Source organism: Trachypithecus francoisi, unplaced genomic scaffold, assembly GCF_009764315.1.
Source record: "Trachypithecus francoisi isolate TF-2019V2 unplaced genomic scaffold, Tfra_2.0 Lachesis_group5, whole genome shotgun sequence".
NCBI lineage: Eukaryota > Metazoa > Chordata > Mammalia > Primates > Cercopithecidae > Trachypithecus > Trachypithecus francoisi.
In genome coordinates, this window is record NW_022681470.1 from 15,259,553 (window position 1) to 15,284,773 (window position 25,221).

At 40.4% G+C, this 25,221-nt stretch overlaps 1 protein-coding gene and 1 long non-coding RNA gene across 4 annotated transcripts in view; one reads left to right on the forward strand and one right to left on the reverse strand.

The window, feature by feature from the left end:
• PCNX2 (pecanex 2) overlaps window positions 1-25,221 on the forward strand; it is a 314,758-nt gene that overhangs the window by 18,329 nt on the left and 271,208 nt on the right. For both annotated transcript variants that reach the window (XM_033199654.1, XM_033199655.1), the window contains exons 2-6: window positions 14,361-14,566; window positions 15,324-15,444; window positions 16,167-16,203; window positions 18,144-19,460; window positions 25,042-25,189. In XM_033199654.1, coding sequence (XP_033055545.1) covers window positions 14,361-14,566; window positions 15,324-15,444; window positions 16,167-16,203; window positions 18,144-19,460; window positions 25,042-25,189 — 1,829 coding nt within the window. The remainder of the gene's footprint in view (window positions 1-14,360; window positions 14,567-15,323; window positions 15,445-16,166; window positions 16,204-18,143; window positions 19,461-25,041; window positions 25,190-25,221) is intronic.
• On the reverse strand, window positions 9,435-18,305 carry LOC117076317. 2 transcript variants are annotated; one of them, XR_004434322.1, is made up of 3 exons: window positions 18,219-18,305; window positions 17,070-17,170; window positions 9,435-9,621 (listed from the first exon to the last, which is right to left on the reverse strand). It is a non-coding gene; the product is annotated as an uncharacterized LOC117076317 (long non-coding RNA). The 2 variants fall into 2 exon arrangements; XR_004434323.1 differs by lacking the exon at window positions 9,435-9,621 and adding an exon at window positions 15,419-15,501.

The following is a 25,221-nucleotide window of genomic DNA, read 5'->3' on the forward strand; positions in this document are numbered from 1 at the left end:
CCCTTTTCCCTTAAGTATGGGTCTTCTCTTCAAGTCTGTCTCTGTATTTCATGATCTCCTTTCTCCTGTGAAGAGTCCAGGCACCGTGTTGGCTTTGCCTGTTGCACATGTGCTAATGATAGGTGCCCTCCTCCACATTCCCTTCCATGTCCTATCCAACTTCTGCATCATAGTTGAAACCAGGAACCTCTGGAATCTTCAACAACAGCCTCTGTTCTCTGGTTTTCTCCACCTGCTCTGAGTGGACTGCCTTGACGTGAAGATAGGACAGCTTACCTGAGTGAGCCCTTCAGTTATGTGCCCCTCTGTAGTGTTTAAATACTACTTTACCGATGTTAATCTAATCTCCCCGTTTAGGTGTTTACTCCCTGAGGCCTTGTTGGTTTGTGGCTCTGCCCATGGTAGAGGACAGCAAAGCGCACTCCTATGATGCAATGCCCAAGAACCCTGGAAGCTCAAGGGGTCTTGGCCATGAAAAGCTTTGAAACTAGCATAAGAAGTGCTGGAGAAAATTAATTGTAGGTATTTGCATAGGGCAGTGATGTGATTAAAATGGTGCTTGAGAGACTATCCTGAAAACTGTAGAGCAGAGGAGAGGAGACTGGCTAGCAGGCCACTCCAGGCCTCCCAGCAGGGATTGAAGGAGGACCTCAGGGGCTCAGCGGTGTGTCATCTGACTGTCCCGCCTTCCCAGACTCATCCCACTCCTTTCTTCTTTTCTGCCCTCCCACCCAGGCAGTCAGCTGCACAGGCTTTCTTTGTATCTCTAATGCTGATTTGTATCTTTTGCACACTTTGACCCATTGTCTGGAATCTACCTGCTCACCTTTCTGCGTTAACTCCAGTTCACCTTCACTGCTCAAGTTCAATACTAGTTCCTTGAAGGATTATTCCCTGACACTCTAGTATAGGTTAGGTTCCCTTGGTGGGCACAAATAAATTACTTTTAAAATTAGTTGTCACTAGTGTGTGCTATATTGGAAGCTCCCTGAAGATAGATGTTTGTCTGTTGCAGTCACAGCTCTACCCCAAAGTGCCATGTACAGTGCCTGGCACAGAATATGGAACAGTACTTGCTGAGCCCCTGAAAGGCTAAATGAACATGGAGCTTGATCATCTTTATGATCCAGCTAACAACATGGGACTTCTGCTCGTAGCTTACTCTGGGCAGTGAACACATTGCGTGGATGAAATTTGAACCTGAAAGATATTCTAGAAGGGAAATCCCCAACTTTCTGAGGAACTGGTTCTGCTTGCTTCTTAACCTCCATATTCAAATAGCAGGACCCAAAGTGGTGACTTGGTTGTTCATATTTCTCAGTTGAAAAATGTCATGTATAATCCAAAGTGTTATAAAATATAATTACTTTAACAATTGTGATAAGATGTATATAACATAAAATGTTCCATCATATTAAGTGTACAGTTGAGCAACATTAAGTACATCCACATTGTTGTGCAACCATCACTACCTTTCATCTCCAGAACATTTTTTTTTTTTTGAGAGGGAGTCTCGCTCTGTCGCCCAGGCTGGAGTGCAGTGGCTGGATCTCAGCTCACTGCAAGCTCCGTCCCCCGGGTTTACGCCATTCTCCTGCCTCAGCCTCCCGAGTAGCTGGGACTACAGGCGCCCGCCACCTCTCCCGGCTAGATTTTTGTAATTTTTAGTAGAGATGAGGTTTCGCCGTATTAGCCAGGATGGTCTCGATCTCCTGACCTTGTGATCCGCCCGTCTCGCCCTCCCAAAGTGCTGGGGTTACAGGCTTGAGGCACTGCGCCCAGCCTCCAGAACATTTTTATCTTCCCAAACTGAAATTCCATTCCCATTAGACAATAACTCCTCATTTCTCTCTCCCGCAAGTCCCTGGCAACCACCATCCTACTTTTTGTCTCTATGAGTTTGAATACTCTAAGTACCTCCTATAAGTGGAACCATGTAGTATTTGCTTGTTTGTGACTGCCTTATTTCACTTAATATAACATCCCCAAGGTTCATTCATGTGATAGCATGTATCAGAATTTCCCTCCTTTTTAAGGCTGAATAATATTCCGTAGTATGTGTAAACCACATTTTGTTTATTCAAATATTTGTTGAAGGACATTAGATTTGTTTCCACCTCTTGTCTTTTTTTTTTCTTTTCTTTTCTTTTTTTTTTGAGACAGAGTCTTGCTCAGTCGTCAGGCTGGAGTGCAGTGACACGACCTCGGCTCACTGCAACCTTTGCCTCCCTGGTTCAAGAGATTCTCCTGCCTCAGCCTTCCGATTAGCTGGGATTACAGGCACATGGCACCAAGCCCTGATAAATTTTGTATTTTTTAGTAGAGACGGGGGTTTCACCATGTTGACCAGGCTGGTCTCGATCTCCTGACCTCGTGATCCGCCCACCTCGGCCTCACAGAGTGCTGGGATTGCAGGCATGAGCCACCGAGCCCAACCTCACCCCTTGTCTATTATAAATAATGCTGCTCTGTACATGGGGGTGCGAGTATCTTTTTGAGACCCTGCTTTCATTTCTTTTGCATGTATACCCAAAAGTGGAATTGTCAGAACCTATGTTAATTCTATTAATTCTTTGAAGAACTTCCACACTGTTTTGTGTAAATACTTTTAAAAATAAAAATATAGCAACTTAACACGTGTTACCTCCTTTCAATATCACCTTGTAAGAGTATTCATTTATTCCAGCTGGGTGCAGTGGCTCACGCCTGTAATCCTAGCACTTTGGAAGGCCGAGGCGGGCAGATCACTTGAGGTCAGGAGTTCGAGACCAGCCTGGCCAACATGGTGAAACCCTGTCTCTACTAAAAGCACGAAAATTATCTGGGCATGGTGGCATGCACCTGTAATCCCAACTACTCAGGAGACTGAGGCCGGAGAATCGCTTGAACCCAGGAGGCAGAGGTTGCAGTGAGCTGAGATCTCGCCACACACTCCAGCCTGGGTGACAGGGCGAGACTCCGTCAAAGAGAGAGTATTCATTTATTTCAACAATCTTGCCATTAATCCTAGTGGTCTCAGACTTTCCTTTTAGAAATGTTTTTGAAATTCTAACACTAGCATAGGATAGCAGTGGGAATAGTTTCTGTCTGCATTTATATCACACTTTACTGTTTTTGAAATGATTTGATGGAAAAATCAGTTCATGTTTCACAGTGTGCATTCACAAATATAATTTCATCAAACGCTGCAACAATTCCATGAAACAGATTGCCCCTTCCTCGTCTCCTTATTGCTGGTCCTACTTCTACCTCCATCTGTCCATCTACATGGATGAGTTTGTAAAATGTAGATACCAACTTTTTGCTTCTATGTTTCGCTAGCCTTCTGTGCTCTTCATCATGAAGATCAGAGTCCTAAGCCTAATGTCAAGATCTTTCATTTCTTACCACTTGCTTCCGACTTCAAATACCCCATGTCTGTGATTCCAAACTCTTTGCTCTTCCTGGAAGGCCCTTTGCTTTTCTCATGCTGTTTCCTCTGCCTGGCTTTTCTCAGGATACTTTATAGTTTTCAGATGTGTGACTTCTCTGAAATAGTTTTCTTGGTCTGCAATCCCCATTCCTCAATCTGATTTAGGCACACCTAATTTACTTGAACGACAGCACTTGCTACTCTACTTTGGAATTCTTCTCTCTACATCTACTCTCATGCTTGACTTTGAACTTGGTGTGTGTAGGGACTATGTTTCTTTTGTCTCTATGCTTGGTACACTTTAATACATTTTTGAGCCAAGCAGTGATTTTCAACTGTGGAGAGGGTTGATTTTGCACCCTCTTGCATCTGAGACTTGCATCTGGGACTATCTAGAGATATTTTTGGTTGTCACCACTGGGGGGATTGCTACTGCACCTAGTATATAGAAACTAAGGATGCTATTGACTGTCCTACAGTGCATATTACCTACGTAGCCCCTCACAGCAAAAAACTTTCTGGCCCAAGATGTCAGTAGTGTCAAGATTGAGAAGCCCTGGGCTAAAGAAGGAGGGTGACTGTTATATAATATTAATGGACAAGGTCCATGATTTTAGTGACCTTTGCTGCAGCATGTTAATGCCCACTGGTAAATATTATATTTAAGTAGGCATACTGGTTCTAAATTGGGAACAACAGCTTCCCCCAAGGGACACTGACAAATTTTGTTGGGAGCATTTATGGGTTTACCTCTATGACTTTATCACAATGTAATTTAAATTAAATGTCCTAGTAGCATTAAAACAGTGGGAGCCAGAGAAGCTAAACATCTTACACAATGAGAAGTTATTAGGCTCAAAATGCCAAAAGAGGCCAGGCACGGTAACTCACGCCTGTAATCCCAGCACTTTGGGAGGGCGAGGCAGGCGAATCACGGGGTCAAGAGTTTGAGACCAGCCTGGCCAACATGGTTCAACCCCATCTCTACTAAAAATAAAAAAAATTAGCTGGGCGTAGTGGTGGGCGCCTGTAATCCCAGCTACTCAGGAGGCTGAGGCAGGAGAATCGCTTGAACCCAGGAGGCAGAGGTTGCAGTGAGCCGAGATTGTGCTGCTGCACTCCAGCCCTGGCGACAGAGTAAGATTCTATCAAAAAAAAAAAAAAAATGCCGGAAGAACTTCTATTTTATTGAAAGCCACTGAATGGGATTGAGCAGAAACCTACTGGACAATCCTTGGTAGGTATGGCCTTTGCAAGAATCAAACTAAATACTTTTGCAGTTGGGTAGAAGGAAAGAAGGATTCTGAGACATACCAACATCTAACTTCTTACTAGGATGCTGACTAGCAGACTGGGCAAGAGAAGGAATGCAAAATCTGCAGGTGGGCATGGAGCTTCAACAAGGATCCCTTCTAGCCCAGCCTCTAAGGACCCTCCCACTTTGAGCTGTGGCTACTGCTCCTTCTATGGCTCATTGCAGAAGCACTGCACTGCAACTTCTTCTTGTTTGTTAAGCAGAATGTGTAAAGAAAAAATAATTAATGCAACTCATTTTCATCTCAGTGTTCCTCTAAAAATGATCATTACTGATTTTAATATTTTATTTTAAAATTATTATTATTTTTTGATGTTCTCTCTAGTCTTTTTAATGATTAATTTCCATAAGTTTTTGGAGAACAGGTGGTGTTTGGTTAAATAAGCAAATTCTTCACTGGTGATTTGTGAGACTTTGTGCACCCGTCATCCAAGCAGTATACACCATACCCAATTTGTTGTCTTTTATCCCTCACCCTCCTCCCACCGTTTCCCCCAAATCCCAAAAGTCTATTGTATCATTCTTATGCCTTTGCATCCTTATAGCTTAGCTCCCACTTATGAATGAGATCATACGATATTTGGTTTTCCATTCCTAAGTTACTTCACTTAGAATAATGGTCTCCAATTCCATCCAGGTTGCTGTGAATGCAATTATTTCATTCCTTTTTGTGGCTGAATAGTATTCCATGGTAAATATATACACCACAATTTCTTTATCCACTCATTGATTGATGGGCATTTGGGCTGATTCCGTATTTTTGCAATTGCGAATTGTGCTGCTATAAACATGCATGTGCAAGTATCTTTTTTGTATAATGAGTTCTTTTCCTCTGGTTAGATACCCAGTAGTGGGATTGCTGGATCAAATGGTAGTTCTACTTTTAGTTCTTTAAGGAATCTCCACACTGTTTTCCATAGTGGTTGTACTAGTTTACATTCCCACCAGCAGTGTAGAAGTGTTCCCTTTTCACTGCATCCCTGACAACACCTATTATTTTTTGATTTTTTGATTATGGCCATTCTTGCAGGAGTAAGGTGGTATTGCATTGTGTTTTTGATTTGCATCTCCCTGATCATTAGCAATGTTGAGCATTTTTTCATATGTTTTTTGGCCATTTGTATATCTTCTTTTAAGAATTGTCTATTCATGTTCTTAAGCCATTTTTTGATGGGATTTTTTTTTTCTTGTTAATTGAGTTCCCTATAGATTCTGGATGTTAGTCCTTTTTGGATGTATAGATTGTGAAGATTCTTGCCCATTCTGTAGGTTGTCTGTTTACTCTGCTGTTGTTTCTTTTTCTGTGCAAAAACTTTTTTAGTTTAATTAAGTCCTACTTATTTACAATTGCTTTTGTTACATTTGCTTTTGGGTTCTTGGTCATGAAGTCTTTGCATAAGCCAATGTCCAAAAGGGTTTTTCCAATGTTTTCTTCAAGGATTTTTATGACTTCAGGTCTTCATTTTTTCACAGAACTAGAAAAGACAATCCTAAAATTCATATGGAACCACCAAAGAGCCCTCATAGCCAAAGCAAGACTAAGCAAACAAATCTGGAGGCATCACATTACCTGATTTCAAAGTATAGTATAAGGCCATAGTCACCAAAACAGCATGCTACTGATATAAAAATAGGTGCATAAACCAGTGGAATAGAATAGAGAACCTAGAAATGAAGCCAAGTACTTACAGCCAACTGGTCTTCAACAAAGCAAACAAAAATGTAAAGTAGGGAAAGGACATCCTATTCAACAAGTGGTGCTGGGATAATTGGCAAGCCACATATGGAAGAATGAAACTGGATCCTCATTTCTCACCTTATACAAAAATCAACTCAAGATGGATCAAAGACTTAAATCTAAGACCTGGTTTTAATATTTTAACAAAATTGAATTTGAAGAATATTGCTTAAAATTAAATGTAATGTACTTCATTAAATTTGAACATTAACTGATACAGGTTTGAAAGTTCATGACCCTTGTCATTATCTGTATCATTTGGGTTTGAGGGTACTTAATAAACAGAGTCAAGGAACTTGGTGGTAATGAACTCAGACATTTTAGTAGTAAGTTGTTGACTTTGTCACGCCAAAACTATTTCCAAAATTCCTTATGAAAAATAAGTATTCAGTCTTGATTTAGATTATATATAAAATATTGTATCAATCATGTATGGGTTATATTTTATAAACCTTCATAATATTTAATTTTCATTTCTAATTCTAAGTAGCACATTTCTATTAGGAGACATGTGACATGGATTTCCAACACAATCTCAGTACAAATTTATGATTGATTTTGTCATTGAATTGAGGTTGACATAACTTTGTCTTGTATAAACTTATTGATTCATTCTATTTAGCTCAGTGTACATTAAAAATATAAGTATTATGTTAACTCTTACCATGACCGTTTAAAATGAAAACAACAACATGAGTTCAAATTTCTTGACTAAAATAACATTCGTTTACAAAGTTATGCATTCCATATTCTGTATCAGAAGAGAAGAGAGAAAGGGTTGGATAATCATAGGTGCAGCTTTTTAAATGATTTTCAAAGTGAGTAAGTCTACAATGATTCTCATTTTAATGACTCTGCTGATGTGGTCAAATCTAACTTTCTAACCTTTGGCTGTTTTTTCATCTTACCATTCCCTGTAGCACCATCCTAACGGTCCAGACACTCACCTGCCACCTCTCTATCATCAGTTTCTCTTATCAAAGCTGCACACTAAGAAAGAGGTCCAGGAGCTCAACAAAATCAGAGCAGATTTCATAAGAAGCAGACAGCAGACCCAAAAAAAGTCAAATAGCAGGCCTAAGAGACAGGGTTCTTTTCTACTTTTTTGTTCTTCTTACTTTTCAGGATAGACGTTCACATAGAGCTAAATTTTGAGAAACTGTCAAATATCTTGATTCCGTCTACCTCATCATTTTTAAACAGATATTTGCAGGGGGGGGCCTATATCTAAGGGGAGCTGCGTGGATACCCCCGTCCATAACCTGTTGGGGGCAGGTTCATGTAGTCAGGGTGCATACTGTACACATCTACGTCCAGGGGTTCTTGGCCTATATTCCTGGGATTTGAACTTCTGCTGGGCTTGTTCTAGTTTTCAACATATAATCACAAGTTCCAGATTTTCTGAGAGAATGATAAATTTGTTTAGTTTATTTTTTCATAAAGGAAATGCATGAAATATGTAAGAAATATGATTTTGAATCTGAAAACTTATAACTCCCTTCACCTATATAAATGCAAAGAAATGATAGCACTTCTCTGTCATGTAATTTTTTTTTTTTTTTGAGGCGGAGTCTTGCTCTATCGCCCAGGTTGGAGTGCAGTGGCCAGATCTCGGCTCACTGCAAGCTCCGCCTCCCGGGTTTTACGCCATTCTCCTGCCTCAGCCTCCCGAGTAGCTGGGACTACAGGCGCCCACCACCTCGCCCGGCTAGTTTTTTGTATTTTTTAGTAGAGACGGGGTTTCACTGTGTTAGCCAGGATGGTCTCGATCTCCTGACCTCGTGATCCGCCCGTCTCAGCCTCCCAAAGTGCTGGGATTACAGGCTTGAGCCACCGCGCCCGGCTGTCATGTAATTTTTTTGGTATACACACCTGTCCCCAACCCCTCAAGGAATTATAACTTACTTAAATAGGACCCAAGAGTCGTACTTGAATGGCATAGACAAGGTACTAACATTTACCTGTGAAAGGAATGAATGAATGAATGAATGAATGGGGATGAATGACCAGATGGACAGAGGTGCTGTGCTCTCTCTTAATTTGACAAAATGGATGAACAGAAAAGAATCTCTGTTATCTCTGAAGCAGATAAGACAACTCACATTGCTCAGTCTGAATTCTATCTTTTTGGACGAACCTGTGGTTTTCAAATAGTCATAGAACTTGTCAGGCTTCCAGCAGCTTGAGTAGGAGGTTCTGAAGCCCACGGATGGCATAAATAACCAGACTAAGCAGTTCCCCACAGCCAGAGGAAATGCTCTGGCATACAGCACAATCATCCCAGCACTCTCGGATGGGCATATAAATGTCAAGCTTGAGTGTGAGTGTTATGTTTGGCAGATTAATGCCTCATTTATTAGGCCACATATTCTGAGTAAAATCATTTTCCAAATTACTTGAAACTTAACCTTTAGGCAGGAAAACTCAATTTACTTTAACCACATTGATGGGATAGTTTTAAATGTCCCTGCCTTCTCTAACAGTATATTGAATATCACAGACCATTTTATTTGTAATCCTAGATATTTTGCTGTTGTAATGATAGCCTCAGACATAACTGAGGTATGTTTGTGTCTCAGAAAATAATCGTAGAAGTGCCTTTGCTTTTTTATGGGTGTGTCTTCTAGTTTTACTTCTCCCATGACTTCAGCCGTCATTTATTAGGTCTTGTTACATTACTGTGCCTACTTCTGTTCATGCCTCGTTTTCCCTTTTAGTTTCTGCTGTGGGCTGGGAAACTGAGTTTATTAGGCTTATTATGTGCCATGTAAATGAATTATGCCTAGACCAAGAGCACAGAGCATCCAGTGAAGCTCTGAGACACTCCCTTTCCAGTTAAGTTCAAGAACTTTATTCATAGACTTGGTGACCCCATAGATAACACATCCTTTTCTGAAGCACTTAAGGGAGACAAAAGAGTCAAACATATGGAGTTCAGAAGATCACCTTTAGTGTGAATGAACTGATATTTGGGAATGTGACTGATACTAATATCTACAGGCAAGTGGACTTCCTCACTGTGGACCCCAGAGTGAGAGATTTACCCATTTGGTCAGGGCACCATGCACAGCCTTGGACTTCTTTACTTGGGGCCTGACACTGGAGGCCTTGCAGCAGAGGAGCCACCCAGACACACCTTCTTGGCCCAGCCAGCTCCTGAGAGAAAAGAAGGGGAGGGCGTGAGAAAGACATGCCTAGTTCTGGCTCCCCAAATCACTCATCAGAAGTCACTAAGGGAGGAGCAAGTCATGGGGGTGGAGAGCTGGCTACGTAGAGAGAATCATCCCCTCTTTTGAAGCCAAGAAATGGGGAAGAGTTGTCTCCCTCTAACAGTGGTATGTTCTGACTGCCCAGGAAGGCCACAATTTTATTACTTTCTCCTGAGTCTCTGGTTCTCAGTCAGGTCATTGAAGTTGCTAGGTAGGTAACTTTCAGAAAGGAGTTCTGTGAGCTCATCAGCGCTGCAGCATGACCCACTTTACACCCAGCTTCTTCATGTGCAGAATGAATCTATTCATTTCCAGAAGACTTCTTCAAAATTAGCTTGTGAAAACCGAACGATGAAGTACTCTTATGAGCTACACATCAGTAAAGGGTGAGCCCCCAAGAGTGTCCTTTATATCTACAAACAGAAACCCTCAGCAGCAGCTGATTCTCACTGGGCATGGGCATTGCTTATAGCTAATCCTCACTCAGCCAGATTTTTTATTTCTCCAGGCCATTCAACAGATGGGAGACAATAACCCATTGGCCTGTAGTTAAAAACCAGAGTGATGTAACACAGCACAGCTGCTGTGGAAAACGGTGACGCAGTTCCTCCAAAAATTAAACATAAGCCAGGCACAGTGACGCAAACCTGTAACCCCAGCACTTTAGGAGGCCAAGGCGAGTGGATCACCTGAGGTCAGGAGTTCGCTTCCAGCCTGGCCAACATGGTGAAACCCTGTCTCTACTAAAAATACAAAAATTACCTGGGCTTGGTGGTGCATGCCTGTAGTCCCAGCTACTCATGAGACTGAGGCAGGAGAATCGCTTCAACTCGGGACGCAGAGGTTGCAGTGAGCCAAGATTGTGCCACTGCACTCCAGCTTGAGCAACAGAGCAATACTGTCTTGGGAAAAAAAAATTAAACATAGAATTTTCATGTGATCCAGATATTCCTCTTGTGGGGCATATACTCAAAAGAGCTGAAAGCAGGGCTTCAGATATGTGTACACCCATGTTGAGAACAGTGTTATTCACAGTAGCCAAAAGGTAGATGCAACCCAAATGTCCACCAATGGATGAAAGAATAAACAAAATGTGGTCTAGCTGTACAATGGAATATTACTCAGTCTTAAAAAAGAAGGAAATTCTGACACAGGCTACAACGTGGATGAGCCTTGAACACATTATGCTAAGTGAAGTAAACCAGTCACAAAAGGTCATGTACTATATGATTCTAATTATATGATATATCTAGAGTGGTCAGAATCATAGAAACAGAAAGAACAGTGGTTGCCAGGGGATGGGGGTTGGGGAGAGTGGGGAGTTGGTGTTTAATGGGTACAGTTTCAGTTTGGGAAGATGAAAATTCTGGAGATGGATGATGGTGACAGTAGCACATAGGGAAGTGTCATTATCACTCCTGAGCTCTACATTTTAAAATGGTTATGATGGTAAATTTTATGTTATGTATATTTTACCACAGTAAAGCAAAAGTTGTGTTTTTTTGTTTTGTTTTGTTTTTCTGTTTTTTTTTTTTTTTTTTTTTTGAGGCGGAGTTTCGCTCTTGTTGCCCAGGCTACAGTGCAATGGTGCAATCTTGGCTCACTGCAACCTCTGCTTCCCACATTCAAGTGATTCTCCTGCCTCAGTCTCCTGAGTAACTGGGATTTCAAGCAAGCACCACCACGCCTGGCTAATTTTTGTATTTTTAGTAGACTAGGTTTCACCACGTTGGCCGGGCTGGTAGTGAACTCAGGTGATCCGGCCGCCTTGGCCTCCCAAAGTGCTGGGATTGCAGGCATGAGTTACTGTGCCTGGCCACAAAAGTTTTTAAAAAAGACAGAAAAAACAAAAGCAAAAAAACAGAGCAGTGACTGTGAGGCAACCAGAGCTATGAACCTGAAGGAACAGACAGAGGTGGGTCCAATGGGAAGAACTGTAACTGGTTAGTTGGTAACAGCATGTTGTTTTACATGAAATTTTGTTATAAAACCTTGGTTAAATGAGTCATTATAATACTAATTATACTAATAATGGATCAGAAAACAATATAAAACTTTTCTTTGGCCAAGGATATGATGTTGAAAAATGTTGCCTCCCACTGTTAACTAGAATGTGTTAAAATGAAAAGTTTATAGAAATAAGAACTTTTAATTTCCCTTAGAACAAGAAAACTGCTGTTCAAAAACATGAGTATACCTTACATCAAAGTGAAGATTTAGGAACAATTCATAACTGCTCATCTATGGTGAATCCCTTCCTGAACCCACCACACCTGGCTAATTTTTAAAATTTTGTAGAAATGGGGAAGGGCAGGTCTCACTGTGTTGCCCAGGCTGCTCTTGAACTCTTGGGCTCAAGCAATCCTTCTGCCTTGGCCTCCCAAAATGCTGAGATTATAGGCATGAGCCACTATGCCTGTCTGAATATCATTTTTATTTTTTATTTTTTATTTTTTATTTTTATTTTTTTTTATTTTTATTTTTTATTTTTTTTGAGACGGAGTCTAGCTCTGTCGCCCAGGCTGGAATGCAGTGGCGCGATCTCGGCTCACTGCAAGCTCCGCCTCCTGGGTTTACGCCATTCTCCTGCCTCAGCCTCCCAAGTAGCTGGGACTACAGGAGCCCGCCACGTCGCCCGGCTAGTTTTTTGTATTTTTTAGTAGAGACGGGGTTTCACCGTGTTAGCCAGGATGGTCTCGATCTCCTGACCTCGTGATCCGCCCGTCTCGGCCTCCCAAAGTGCTGGGATTACAGGCTTGAGCCACCGCGCCCGGCCCTGAATATCATTTTTATGTAACAATAGTCTGTTCTCATGGACATCTGCAGGTTTTCTTTTTCCTTCTTTTATCACTTTTGTTCAAACTAACTCTCTAAATTTAGCTTAAATTTTTAAAACCCAAAATAGTTAAGAAAAAGCGATAGGGGCTGTTAGTAGTATTTAGCGTGCAATTATTATTAGTAGTAGTATTTAGTATGTAAGTGTAAACAAGAATACTAAATACTACTAAATACTATTAGTCGTATTTGTAGTATTTAATTGAATAGCATTTAAATTAGTAGTATTTTCATTTATTAGTAGTATTTAGTATGTAAATATAAGGTTTATATTTACAGATACACCTTTGTAAATATAAACCTTATCTGCTGCCAGGTAGTGGACAGAAGATATTATCTATCTCATAGTGTCTTATATAGTTATTCTGTCACTTATTTATTGCTTTATATTTATCTGTGGACTTTTCCCCCCATGATGTAATAAGAGTGAGTAAGTGATGGTGAAAATCTCTGACTTTATCTTTTACTTGTTGATCATCTTCCTCTTTCTTTTTTGTGCTCTTTGTTTGCCTATTGCATTTTAGGGACAGTCCAACCTAGAAGATAGACTCTTGCGTGGGACCATGGCAAACTGTACAGGGTCTGCTTAGGCGCAGATATGAACTGGGCCCTGCTGTCTGCAAGCCTAGCTATGTTTAGGTTGCAGCACCGGCTACACAGATCACTGGATTTCCAATATTCTTTAGGGCAGTCCATTGATAAAATGGTCTCGTGAATCATTAAGACTGTCCTGGATATCACCTTGGGACACTTGGGGATTTCTTTCCATCCCAAAGAATTGGAATGTAGTTTAGGAAGGCCTGGAGAACGTGTGATAGTCCATGGTCCTGGAGAGAATTAGGAAGGTATATGGGAGATGCTACAGAGTAGGACAACTCCATGGGTCCCAGTGATTCTTTTTGTTTTGTTTCTTGAGGGTATTGCATAGAAGGGAGCTGAACCTCACTATAGTCGCCATGTTCAGATCGTTTGTCTCTGCTGGAAATATCCCACTTCCTTTTGGAAGTAGTACTCTTTTGTGGTCCCCTGTGTGCATTACAACCCTAGGGAAATTCATGGCCTGCAGGTGTTATCGCCATAGGAGGTTAAGGAGGGGAATGGGGGAGTGGTTACCCTAACCTTTCTCCCTTCTTTTTCCTTCTGTTCTCCCCAAGGCTTTTTGTGTTTTGTTGATGAAAACAAATACATCTCTGGCCTTTAAGATGAGCTGCATAGGAAGACGCATTGGATTAGGCCATAGATAAGAGCTTATCAAGCATGGATGCTGGGTACGGTGGCTCACACCTGTAATCTCAACACTTTGGGAGGTCGAGGTGTGCAGATCACCTGAGGTCAGGAGTTCAAGACCAGCCTGGCCAACATGATGAAATTCCCGTCTCTATTAAAAATACAAAAATTAGCCAGGCGTGGTGGCGAATGCCTGTAATCTCAGCTACTCAGGAGGCTGAGGCAGGATAATTGTCTGAGCCTGGGAGGTGGAGGTTGCAGTGAGCCGAGATCACACCACTGCACTCAAACGTGGGTGATAGAGTGAGACTCCGTCTCAAAAAAAAAAAAAAAAAAGGAGAGGTTTCCTTGAATATATCTTTTGTTCTGTGGGGTTCCTGCCTGCAAATCAAATGTTGGTTATCAGTGCAACTACTACAGAACCTGAGAAACAAAAAAGACTTCAAAAAATAAAAAACAACTCTTTCTCCTCAAGTATTTTAACCAGCAAAACTTACAAAATTAGTCAAATCTGAAGTCTTGCCTAATTTATATTCAGTATATAGTCTAAAAATGCTTCCAGATTTAAAACAGAAAGAAAATCTTAAAAGCAAATGATTTTTCTCTCTCTTTTCCCTTCTTCAGGCTTTTCCTCCAAGTGCGATCATTGTATTTTTCTACTGCAGTGCAGTGACTATATTCTTCACAATAATCAAAGTGGTCAGTTATCGCCTACACCTCATGTTTGACAAAGGAGAAGTAATTCAGCAAAAGCCCTCCAGAAAGGAAGAAAAGCCAAATAAAGACAAGGAGGCCAAAGGTGAACACGTAACTAATCACAAAAACCCAAGGTAATGTTTCCAATTAATGTGACACTTCAAAATTTAAATGTTTTGCTCATAAGTTTTTTATCAGTTGTTTATGAAATCACTAGTACAGGCAGATAGAGATATGTGCATTTTTCTTATATTTCAGCATATACTTAAGCATGACGTTGATATTCATAATCGAGATGGTTTAACTGGCTATCAATATGACCTCACATGATCTAGAATTCATTTGTCTTAGGCTTAGCACTGCAAAAAATTTCACTTCACTGTTTTTGTGTTGTTATTTAAATGCTTAGAGCATGCCAGAGTATTTTAAAGAATAGCATTTGTGTTTGTTGATATAAAAGTGATACATTACATAGAACTGAAATATTAAGAGTAATTTTTGAGTTAGCATTCTTTTCACTATTCTTGTATTATTTCTTACAGCTCCTTAAGATAGCATGTCCTCTAATTTAAAAGTAATGTTTATTATAAGGTTTATCTCCTGCACATAGTGGCTCATGCCTGTAAACCATACATTTTGGGAGGCTGATGTGGGAGGATCACTTGAGTCCAGGAGGCTGAGGCTGCAGTGAGCCATGATCATGCCACTGCGTTCCAGCCTACCCGGAGAGAGCAAAACCCTGTCTCTTAAAAACAACAAACAAAGATTTATATGTAAGGAGTATAACAAAATGGACTGTAGGAAAAATAAGTTTTTAGACTAGTACTAAAAGAGTCATGCTTCTGTTTGATAATATCACTCACTGCTCTTGTGTTTCTCATGTTGGATTAGCAATAATAGGCAGATTCACAATGGCAAAAAGGAAGAGGCCAGTCGAAACCTCTCCACGCCTCCCCTCCGCTGCAGCTCCAGAGGGCAAAGCATAACCTCTCATCACTCTTCTGGGCCATTGGTTAGTGGTCTTGTTTCCTGTTTCACCCTCTTCATGTGGTTTCGATGTTGATCTCACCTAGAATGGGAGTGTTCAGCAGCAGTGATTGTAGCTTGCATGCTGTAATCACTGGCCCGTGTACAGTGAATATCACATCCCAGGGTCTGGAAATGGCCTGAAGGGTGCCCTTGGGACCATAAGATAAATGCCCAGTCATGTGTTCAAAGCACACTCTCTGGCCTCCTCTACCATCCACCCCCACTGCTGAGTCAACCACACTGGTCAGAGAACCAATTTGCAGGCCTTTGCTTCTTTCTGTTGTCATTCATTTAAGTCATCATATCTGCAATGCCTTCCGCCTGAAATGGGTATCATCTCTGCTTTCCATTTTAAATCACACTTGCCTTTCTGGGAAGTCAATAAATTACCTTTTTTCTAGATGAACTTTATTGAGCTCCATTCGCTATAGTGTAAGTAGTGGCTTATTCCTTCTCTGTTTACTTTCTTAGTAGCAAATCTCCCTTTGTCACAGCACAGTTGTCTTGGTTGAATGTCCACACTTATGTACGTTTGTATCCATTCTGGTCCCCATTTTATAGAAGCTTAAGGAGAGTGAACACTGTATTGTCTCTTCCCTACATGCCATTTAGAAAACCAGTGGCTACTGGTCAGTTATTGCCGACTGTCTGGAAATGGACGATCAGCTGAGTCATCCATTGATTTTTGTTTCTTTCATTTGTTAGGAGTTGTCAGCACAGGAAACTGTAGAAGATCTCAAAGGTAAAGTGTCATCATTTATATTTTATCACTGCATTATCCTCAGTGAAGTGAAAAATATTTTTATAAAACAGAATGCCAGTGGATTAACTGAAAATAAGAACTATACCCAAGACTGCAGTTATAGTTTGACTTTGTTTCTTTAACTCTTAATTTTAATTTTTTATCATCAGTATTTGTATATTCAGTCTTAATTCAAATTGTGATATTTTGTTCATCATAATTCATTGTCATTTCTCCAGTCTATGCCTCATTTCATATGGCTTATAAAGAGCAGACATGTAAGTTTTTTTATGGATGATAAATTATCATCCCTATAAAAATTTGTATTATGGTACATACATCAAAAAATGACAGGATAAATTGTATAGCATTCTGCATATCTACCTTTCTTTCAAGTTACAAATTTTGTTTTGGAGGATCTTTCCTTTAACTTAAACAATTTTTGTTTTACGTTTTTACTAAGATTTTTTTTTTTTAATCTTTTGACTACCTGCAGAAGGCTTAGAAAAGATCTTTTGGAGGCCTGAATTAATTCCTTTCTTTCTCTGCAATTCTATTTTCTTTTCTACTACTACAAAGACAAATTTTATGCAGTATTTCAGTTTTGAAAATGGTGTAAAATTTAATTTGTTCTAGAAAACAGCTAAAATTAGCACCATAGCCCTGAACCCCTAAAATGAGGTTTCTTTTTTCATCATTCAGCTGTATCCCATTATAACAATGTGTAAAGGATTATCCAGATTTTTCCTGTGTTTTTACTACCAAAATAAATTCACATTAGTTAGATTTGTAATATTTTAGTTGCACATACAGCTTCATAACAGTTACTTTATGTCTGTTTTATACACATATATACAAGCACATACCTTTTTCTTCATATTAAACATATTCTTCTAGATTAGGTGTGCCATAGCTCATCATCTTATGTACTTTGAATATCTGGCCTGGCCTTTTAATTTCACCATTCCTATTAAAACAATAATTTCCCGTTTTTTACTTGTACTAGGAATTGCAGTAGAAGTTTTACATACATTATTTCATTCTGAGTCATAGTATGTAAAATGTACAGGTAGCATTTAAATCCACACCTGGCGAGTAAATCCGGTGTTTCTTAGCAACACTATAGTAAAGCAAAGAATTTTGTTTTTTCCTTAGTCAAAACTTATGAAAGACACCATCTTAGTTGGTGGTATTCTACAGTATTTTAAGGGATTTGGTTCCAGGACCCCCGTGGATACCAAAATCTGTGGATGTTGCTCACGTCTCATATAAAATAGCATAGTATTTGCATGTAACCTACACACATCCTCTTGTATACTTTAAATCATCTCTAAATTACTTACAATACCTAATACAATGTAAATGCTATATATATAGTTGTTATACTGTATTGCTTTTCATTTGTTTTATTTTTATTGTTGTATTTCAAGAATAATTTCACAGTGGGAGTGTTATTTTAAAAAGTAAGTGTCCATGCAGCCATAAAAAAGAATGAGTTCACGTTCTTTGCAGGGCATGGATGAAGCTGGAAACCATCATTCTCAGCACACTAACACAGGAACAGAAAACCAAACACTGCTTGTTCTCACTCATAAATGAGAGTTGAACAATGAGAACGCGTGGACACAGGGAGGGGAACATCACACACCAGGGCCTGTCGGAGGTTGGGGGCCCAGGGGAGGGAGAGCATTAGGAGAAATACCTAATGCATGCAGGGCTGAAAACCTAGATGATGGGTTGATAGGTGCAGCAAACCACCATGGCACATGTATACCTGTTCTGCACATGTATCCCAGAACTTAAAGTTAAAAAAAAAAAGTATCCAATTCCATTAGTTGCTGGTGCTGTTTTAGTTTTGTTATTATTCATTAGGTCTGGCTCTTGGGCATCACTCATTCATTTCCAATGCTAATAAAGTTGCCATGTGTCATTCATTTCAGGTGTCATTCTATCAGAAGACCATCCCATAGCACCAGTGTCATCTACCTCACCTGGTATCAAAATGGAAAGTTTACCTGCTTGTCAAGCACACATGCTGGAAACCATGCCCAAGTCAGCAATACCCGTAAAACCAGTTGCCACAGAAACTCTCATCAATGGTAAAGGAAAGGAGAGAGGAGGAAAGGGACAGCCTCCTTTGCGCCACAGATCCGAGGGTGGCTTAGTGGATAAGGGACCCTTGAAGAAGTTGCCCCACCTGTCTTTGTCTCAGTATGACTTACTAGAAACAGATGTTTCTTTCCAGCCGTGGGGGAGTGAGAATTCAGTCCTGATTCCAGAACCTGTCAGTTGTCCCCAGGGTTCCATAAGGGAACAGGTACAAAGCAAGTCACCCCAGGACAGCCTGAGTAGCAGCTGCCCTCAGTGTGACACCATCGTGGCCAAGCCTGTGGAGGAGCCAGCAGACACATCCTGTCAGGTGGATACTTCCTGCCAGGTGGACCTGCCCTTGAACCAGGAAGTGGACTCCTCAGATAGTGAGGTAGCTGTTACTCTCATCGATACTTCTCAACCCGGGGACCCACTGAGTCTACATGAACCCATAAAAATTGTTATCACGATGAGCAGTACCCCAAACTCCATGACAGATTTGGAAAGCTCCCTCCACCTGAAGGTGGTTGGCATAGAGAAGACCGGTGTAAAGTCTGACGCTGAGCCAACTAACCCAGGGGCGGCCAGTTCTCCCAATGCCGAGCAGATCTCAATTCCTGTGATCACCCTGGACCTGCCTGAGGGTGGGGGAGGAGGTGCTCCTTGTCCCGAAGGCAATGGAAGTGAAAGGACTCCAGAGAGACTGAAGGCAAGGGTATCCACCAATCAGTGTTCTGGCTATGGATCTGGGGAGGGGGGAAGTGCCACCAAGGATCACAGTTCTTCCTCACGGGAACCCTGGGAATCGGCGTCCCGGCTTACGCCTGATACGGCCTCTGAGTCTAAGGTGGGGAAGGAAGGCCTGACTAACCTTGACCCATTGTCTTGTAAGTCCAGCCATGAAAAGAGGCATGCCCGGGTGCTCAGTGTGGACAGTGGGACAGATGTCTTCTTGAGTAAAAGTTCTGCAGAAATTATTAATGATACAGAGAAAACAATGCCAACTTCCAAATCTGACCTAGAGGCTAAGGAAGGACAAATACCAAATGAGTCCAACTTCCTGGAATTTGTCTCCCTGTTAGAGTCCATTAATACTTCCAAGATGGCCGCATCCAAGCAGTTGAATGGCTCAGCAGAGCAGAATGAAGAAAGTGGGCTTCTCCGAGGTGCGATTCCACATCAGTTCCGTTCTGATGATGACATAGAAGGCAATATGCCTCTTTGCCATTTGCCTTCTGTGATTTGATTTTGCAAATAGTGGGACAACTCTTGGGCAATCGTTTGTTGCTTGGCTTTGTCATCAATATTTGCTGAATTACCGAGACTAAGCTCTGTGATGAACGTGTATACATATATTGTCCTACTCTACCAGGATGCTTAAGGCATTATCATGATTTTTTTGCTTCCCTATAGAAGGCAAGACTATTTACTCCCAGAGAAATAAGCAATTATATTTTACTACTGTGGCAAGTACTCGCAATAGATGTTTCTTCCTTTATGAGATAGATGCCTTCTGGGAAAGTTGATTCTAAGACAAATTTCTATGAAGTGAATCTACTTTTCCTGCTGAGTTCTATTATAAAATACAGAATTCACTAATTATCCCATGTTGTACTCGTAATAATAACAAACTCTTCTGCAGCTCTTAATTTATGCCAGGCAGTGTTCTAAGCACTTTGCATATATTAACGAGGGTGACTGTACCTTGTGGTTTGCCTGGAAGGGTCCTCATTTACACATGTTTTGCCAACATAATTATTAAGAGCACTGACTTTCTCTCTCAAAAGAGTCCCCAGTTTAGATGATAAATTAATACAATTACTGTCATATTAACTCACTTACTCTTTATATAACTTTATGTTGTGGATATACCATTATCCTTCCTGTTCTTCGGATGAGGCTCAGAAATTTTCACTTGCCTTCCCAAGTGTCAAGTTCAGGAGGTGCTAGAACTGAGATTTGATTCCAGGCAGTCTTGTTCCAGAGTCCTTGCGTAAAAATTAAATGATATTTCCTATATGAAGATAAGGTATGTTTATTTTCAGGTTACTTAATGTCTCTGGGCCTCAGTTTCCTCATGGCTAAAATGATGTAAATGGACTAGAGCTTTTATAAGGTCTTTTATTAAATTCTGTTAATGCTGTGATTTCTGAGCATATCATTTCTACATTGATCTGTGTTAAGGTAGCATCTGTATGGTAGGAATGCTTACTGAAAGTTGTGTTTACATATGGTAGCTCATTTTCTGTGCTGTAGGTGGTAACGTTTCTTAGTGCTGGGATTTTTCCTCTGCTCTCTGGACAGCCAGGGGCTCGTCTGGCTCCATACTGTTGGCTCTGAGAAATTTTCTCTGATTACTTAAACTTTTTAACAGACCGGGCGGTATATAAAGCAGGAGTAACTTGAGACAAAAATGTTTCTAATAAAAGATGTGGGTGTTTATCATCTATCCAATATAGAGATTCATACCTCTAGGCTAGCACTGTCCAATAAAATTTTCTGCAGTGATAGAAATATTCCGTATCTGCAGTCCAATATGGTAGCCAATGGCCACATGTAGCTGTTTAATACTTTAAAAGGGAGCTGTGCAGATGAGAAGTGGCATTTTAAATTTTATTACATTTTAATTCATTTAAGTAGCCGTGTGGCTATTGGCTGCTGTATTAGACAGTGCTAACCCAGAGCACATGAATGCCTTCCCGGAAGCGATGTGCCCAGTGGATAGAGCACTGACTTTGGAACCAGATAGCACAAGGCCAGATTGTGGTTCAGTAATACCAGCTGGTTGAGCTTGGACAATTGATCAAATCCATCTGTGTTGGAGTTTCTTCTACAAAGCAAGAATCATAATATGTTACAGATTTATTGTGAGGATTCAATTAGGAAAATATGTGAAAAGTTTTGCTATTTGATCAATTTTAGTCTTTCATTTTTGTTTTCTCCTCAGGCCATATGTAAAGTTTATTTGGTTTGCCTGCTTGAGTTTTTGCTCTTCTTCATTTTTTCAGCCAGCCACATTCAATCAGAAGGGTTAAATTGGACATCGAGGTTGTGTGCAGGGAGATATGAGGTATTCTATGGGAAGAGATAGGCTTAGGTACCAAGAACTTGAAGGTACAGCAGGAAGGGAGGAGTTGGAATGAATTATATGCTTCTTTTAGAAAAGGACAGAGGATTTTAATTCAAGGAAGAAAGGACAGACTACAATGAATCTTTTAGCTCTTAGAAGGCCATCAACATTAAAGGTGGCAATTTAGATAGTTTTTCAGTGGTGTCATGGGTCTTTGAGATTGGTAATATCCTCTTATTCTTCTTTCACTAAAGTATTTGTTATTGTAATCTGAAAACCCAGTTTTTGAGTTTGTTTATAAAACAAGGTGACGGTGTTTAATGATATTAGCAGCTTAGGAAATGTTCTCTAATCTTTTTCCTGCTCATCAGTAGGACAGTGCTTGAAATTGTACCTCACTGGAAAAAGATACAGGATTTTCTAGTTCTCTCTAATGTGCTCTTATTTCCAGCCCAGGTTCTCTTCAGAGGATTATTCTCAGGTCTCAGAAATATGCTAGAATTCAAGGCTATGAAAAACCACACCCTTTTGAAAAACCTTTAAAGCATGTTTGTTTGCTTTTTTGTTTGACACAACTTTATTTTACTTTGTGGAAATAAATGAGGACTGCCCATATGACAGCAAGCAAAGTCTATTTATTCAGAGCTTACTTATGGCGAGGGAGTCAGCCGTCATCACTTGGGTTCAGCAGAGACTTAAAGGCAACTAGAATGACAAAGCTTTATAGTGGAAAAAAGGGAAGGCTTCGGATGTGCCCTGACTGGAAGTTCTGGGCATTATGAAGCTAGAGGTGGCTAGACTAGGAGTGAGGCATCCTATGTGCTTCATTAGGGGACTATATTTGGTTTTCTTTGGGTGGTCCTAAGTTGGAAGCAGGGACACACATTAGGGAAGCTGTCAGGTGTGAATCAAGTCCTAACCATTTCGGGCTAATTATTGCGGGGGTTATTGTTTGGCTTTCTGGATTGTTTGCCGGAAACAGTGATCTGACTTCCTGTGAGCCTGACCTGTGCATAGGATGTTGTCTTCCTGGGCTGCTTACCCGGGATAATGGGTTGATTTTCTCACCTGGTTGCTGCAGATTATTGGTCAGAGTTCTATGTTATGAATAATTTCTGGCCATTGTCCATTCGTATATTCAGTCTTCCAACTTCTAAGAATTTCTAAGAAAAGAATCATGAATGTATGTAGAAATGATCATTGAAAAATTGTCTATAATATGGAAAATTGAAACAATGTAAATTTATAGTTAAGGTCTATTTAAATTATACCATCATCAGTGTAATATTATATAACTACTACTTTTAGATGATGTAGATGAATATCCAATAACATTAAATATTTATAGTAGTTTAAGATAAATATGATAGGTATAAAACCATACCTGTATTATGACTTCATTTTTGTAAAAAAGAAGTGCATATATCTAGGAAAAAGAGATTGGTATGATATATATCAAATTGGCTCCAGTGGTAATACGATGGCAGGATTAACAGTGATTCAAAGTTTTTTCTTTTGTATAGTTTTAAATTACATACAATGAATGTGTACTATTTTTATAAACAGAAACATTTCTATAAATGTATTTTTTAAGGAAAAAAGGAAAAAAATCACCCATATGTTGATTTACATAATGTACCCATTTAAGAGAAAAGGAGTCTAAGATATGATAAAGAGATATGAACAAATGAATTCAAAGACTCTTAGTGTGAAACAGGAGAGCTGTGTCAATGTGCCTTTCTGCGATTTTTTATGAGGCATGATTACTGACTAAAGCTATTTGTTATGATAGCACTTTCTTATAAATGTGTTTCTTGAAAACTGTGAAAACTTCTATCTTGACAGGCTGTCAAATGAAATGCAAATATTTTCATACCAAGGAAATTCTTAGGGTAGTTTCACAGATGTGCTGAAAATGTTTATCTTCAGGACTCACAGAGAAGCCAGCATTGCTCCTCTAATTACTTGAAGTTTCAGGATGAATAACTTTGTTCTATACGCAAGGATGTGATTTGTATCCCACAGACACTAACACAGTTTTGCTTTCTGAGGGCTTAGGCAGGTCTTGATAGACTTTTCTAATGGTGTGTCTTGAAAGAACTTGTAGGTTCAGGCTTAATTCTGCTCTCTCAGGCACAGGCTGTTGAGCTTAAGAGCCAATCATTTACTCAGAGTAAGTCATGGGAGTACAATGGTCCTTTTGATCTTAAAAGTGACTGTTGGGGCCGGGCGCGGTGGCTCAAGCCTGTAATCCCAGCACTTTGGGAGGCCGAGACGGGTGGATCACGAGGTCAGGAGATCGAGATCATCCTGGCTAACACGGTGAAACCCCGTCTCTACTAAAAATACAAAAACTAGCTGGGCGAGGTGGCGGGCGCCTGTAGTCCCAGCTACTCGGGAGGCTGAGGCAGGAGAATGGCGTAAACCCGGGAGGCGGAGCTTGCAGTGAGCTGAGATCTGGCCACTGCACTCCAGTCCGGGAGACAGAGCGAGACTCCGCCTCAAAAAAAAAAAAAAAAAAAAAAAAAAAAAAAAAGTGACTGTTGGAATGTGTCCGCAGAAAAGGAAGGGCTGATCCTCAGGGTCATATGCAGTCCATTTTGCATAATGGTATAACCTGAGACCCTTAGTGGTTCATTGTTTAAAGAGGCTTCAAAAAATGCAAAAAAAAAAATAAAAACATTCTGCACCTATTGATCTTGGAATTCTCATTCACCTTAAAATGTTCTCAGGGCTTGCAAGGAATAGGTGTTGTAGCTCACTGTGTCCTACACAGTACAATAAGCATATTGTTCAAAATCAGCTATACCAGCTATACTTGGCCGGGTGTGGTGGCTCATGCCTGTAATCCCAGTGCTTCAGGAGCCTGAGGTGGGAGGATCACTTGAGGCCAGGAGTTCAAGACTAGCCTGAACAACATAGCGTGCCCCTGTGCTTACATAAAGTTTTAAAAATTAGCTGGATGTAGTAGCATGTGCCTGTCATCCCAGCTACTTGGGAGGCAGAGGTAGGAGAGTCACTTGCGCCTAAGAGGTTGAAGCTGCAGTGTGCTGTGATTCCACTGTTGTGCTCCCGCCTCCAGCCTTGGCAACAGGGCCAGACCCTGTCTCAAACAAACAAACAAACAAACAAACAAAAACAACCCCCACCCCCAGCTATACTTACAAGTATTTGCTTTATGAAGGGGCCAAGTATTTAGCTTGAAAATTCAGTTTTGGAGAGTGAGTGAGAAAAAAGACGGATAAGATTTATAAATGGTAAAGGGGACCTTGCTCTGAAATAGCCAGATTTGTTTTTGTAATTTTTTAGAATCTGACATTATTCATTTATGAGACATGAACCTTTCAGACCTGTGTAACCTAAATGGGTGATTTCCAGCTGGGCACATGTGTGGTCACCGAGTTATTTCAAGGGAGTCCCTCAACCTGTATATAAAATAGTAGGTGTTTGTAGACGCCTAAATAACACATCTCAGACTTATACATACTTCTGTTTTTCAAATATATGTAGGTACTTCCATAATTAGGAAAATGAAAAATTATTTAAAAGTCTTTTGCATGCAGAGGAGCTGCTTAGATTTTCTTTCTATTCTTCTTTCAGTTTTGGTAACTTATTTCCCAGAGCTTTCACATTGATTTATTTTATATTATATTAACAGGTAAAGCAATGTTTTTCAGATAACACTTGCCAGGAAAAAAAGGAGGAAATCCTGGAAAATGAAAAGCCCAGTGGACACAGTTCTAAGCAAGGAAAACCAGACTTACAAAGTCAAGACCATACTAGCACCAGCCCCGCGTGCACTCAGCCTGCCAAGACTACGGCCTTGTAAGGATAAGTTACTTATTTAGTTTCACTGA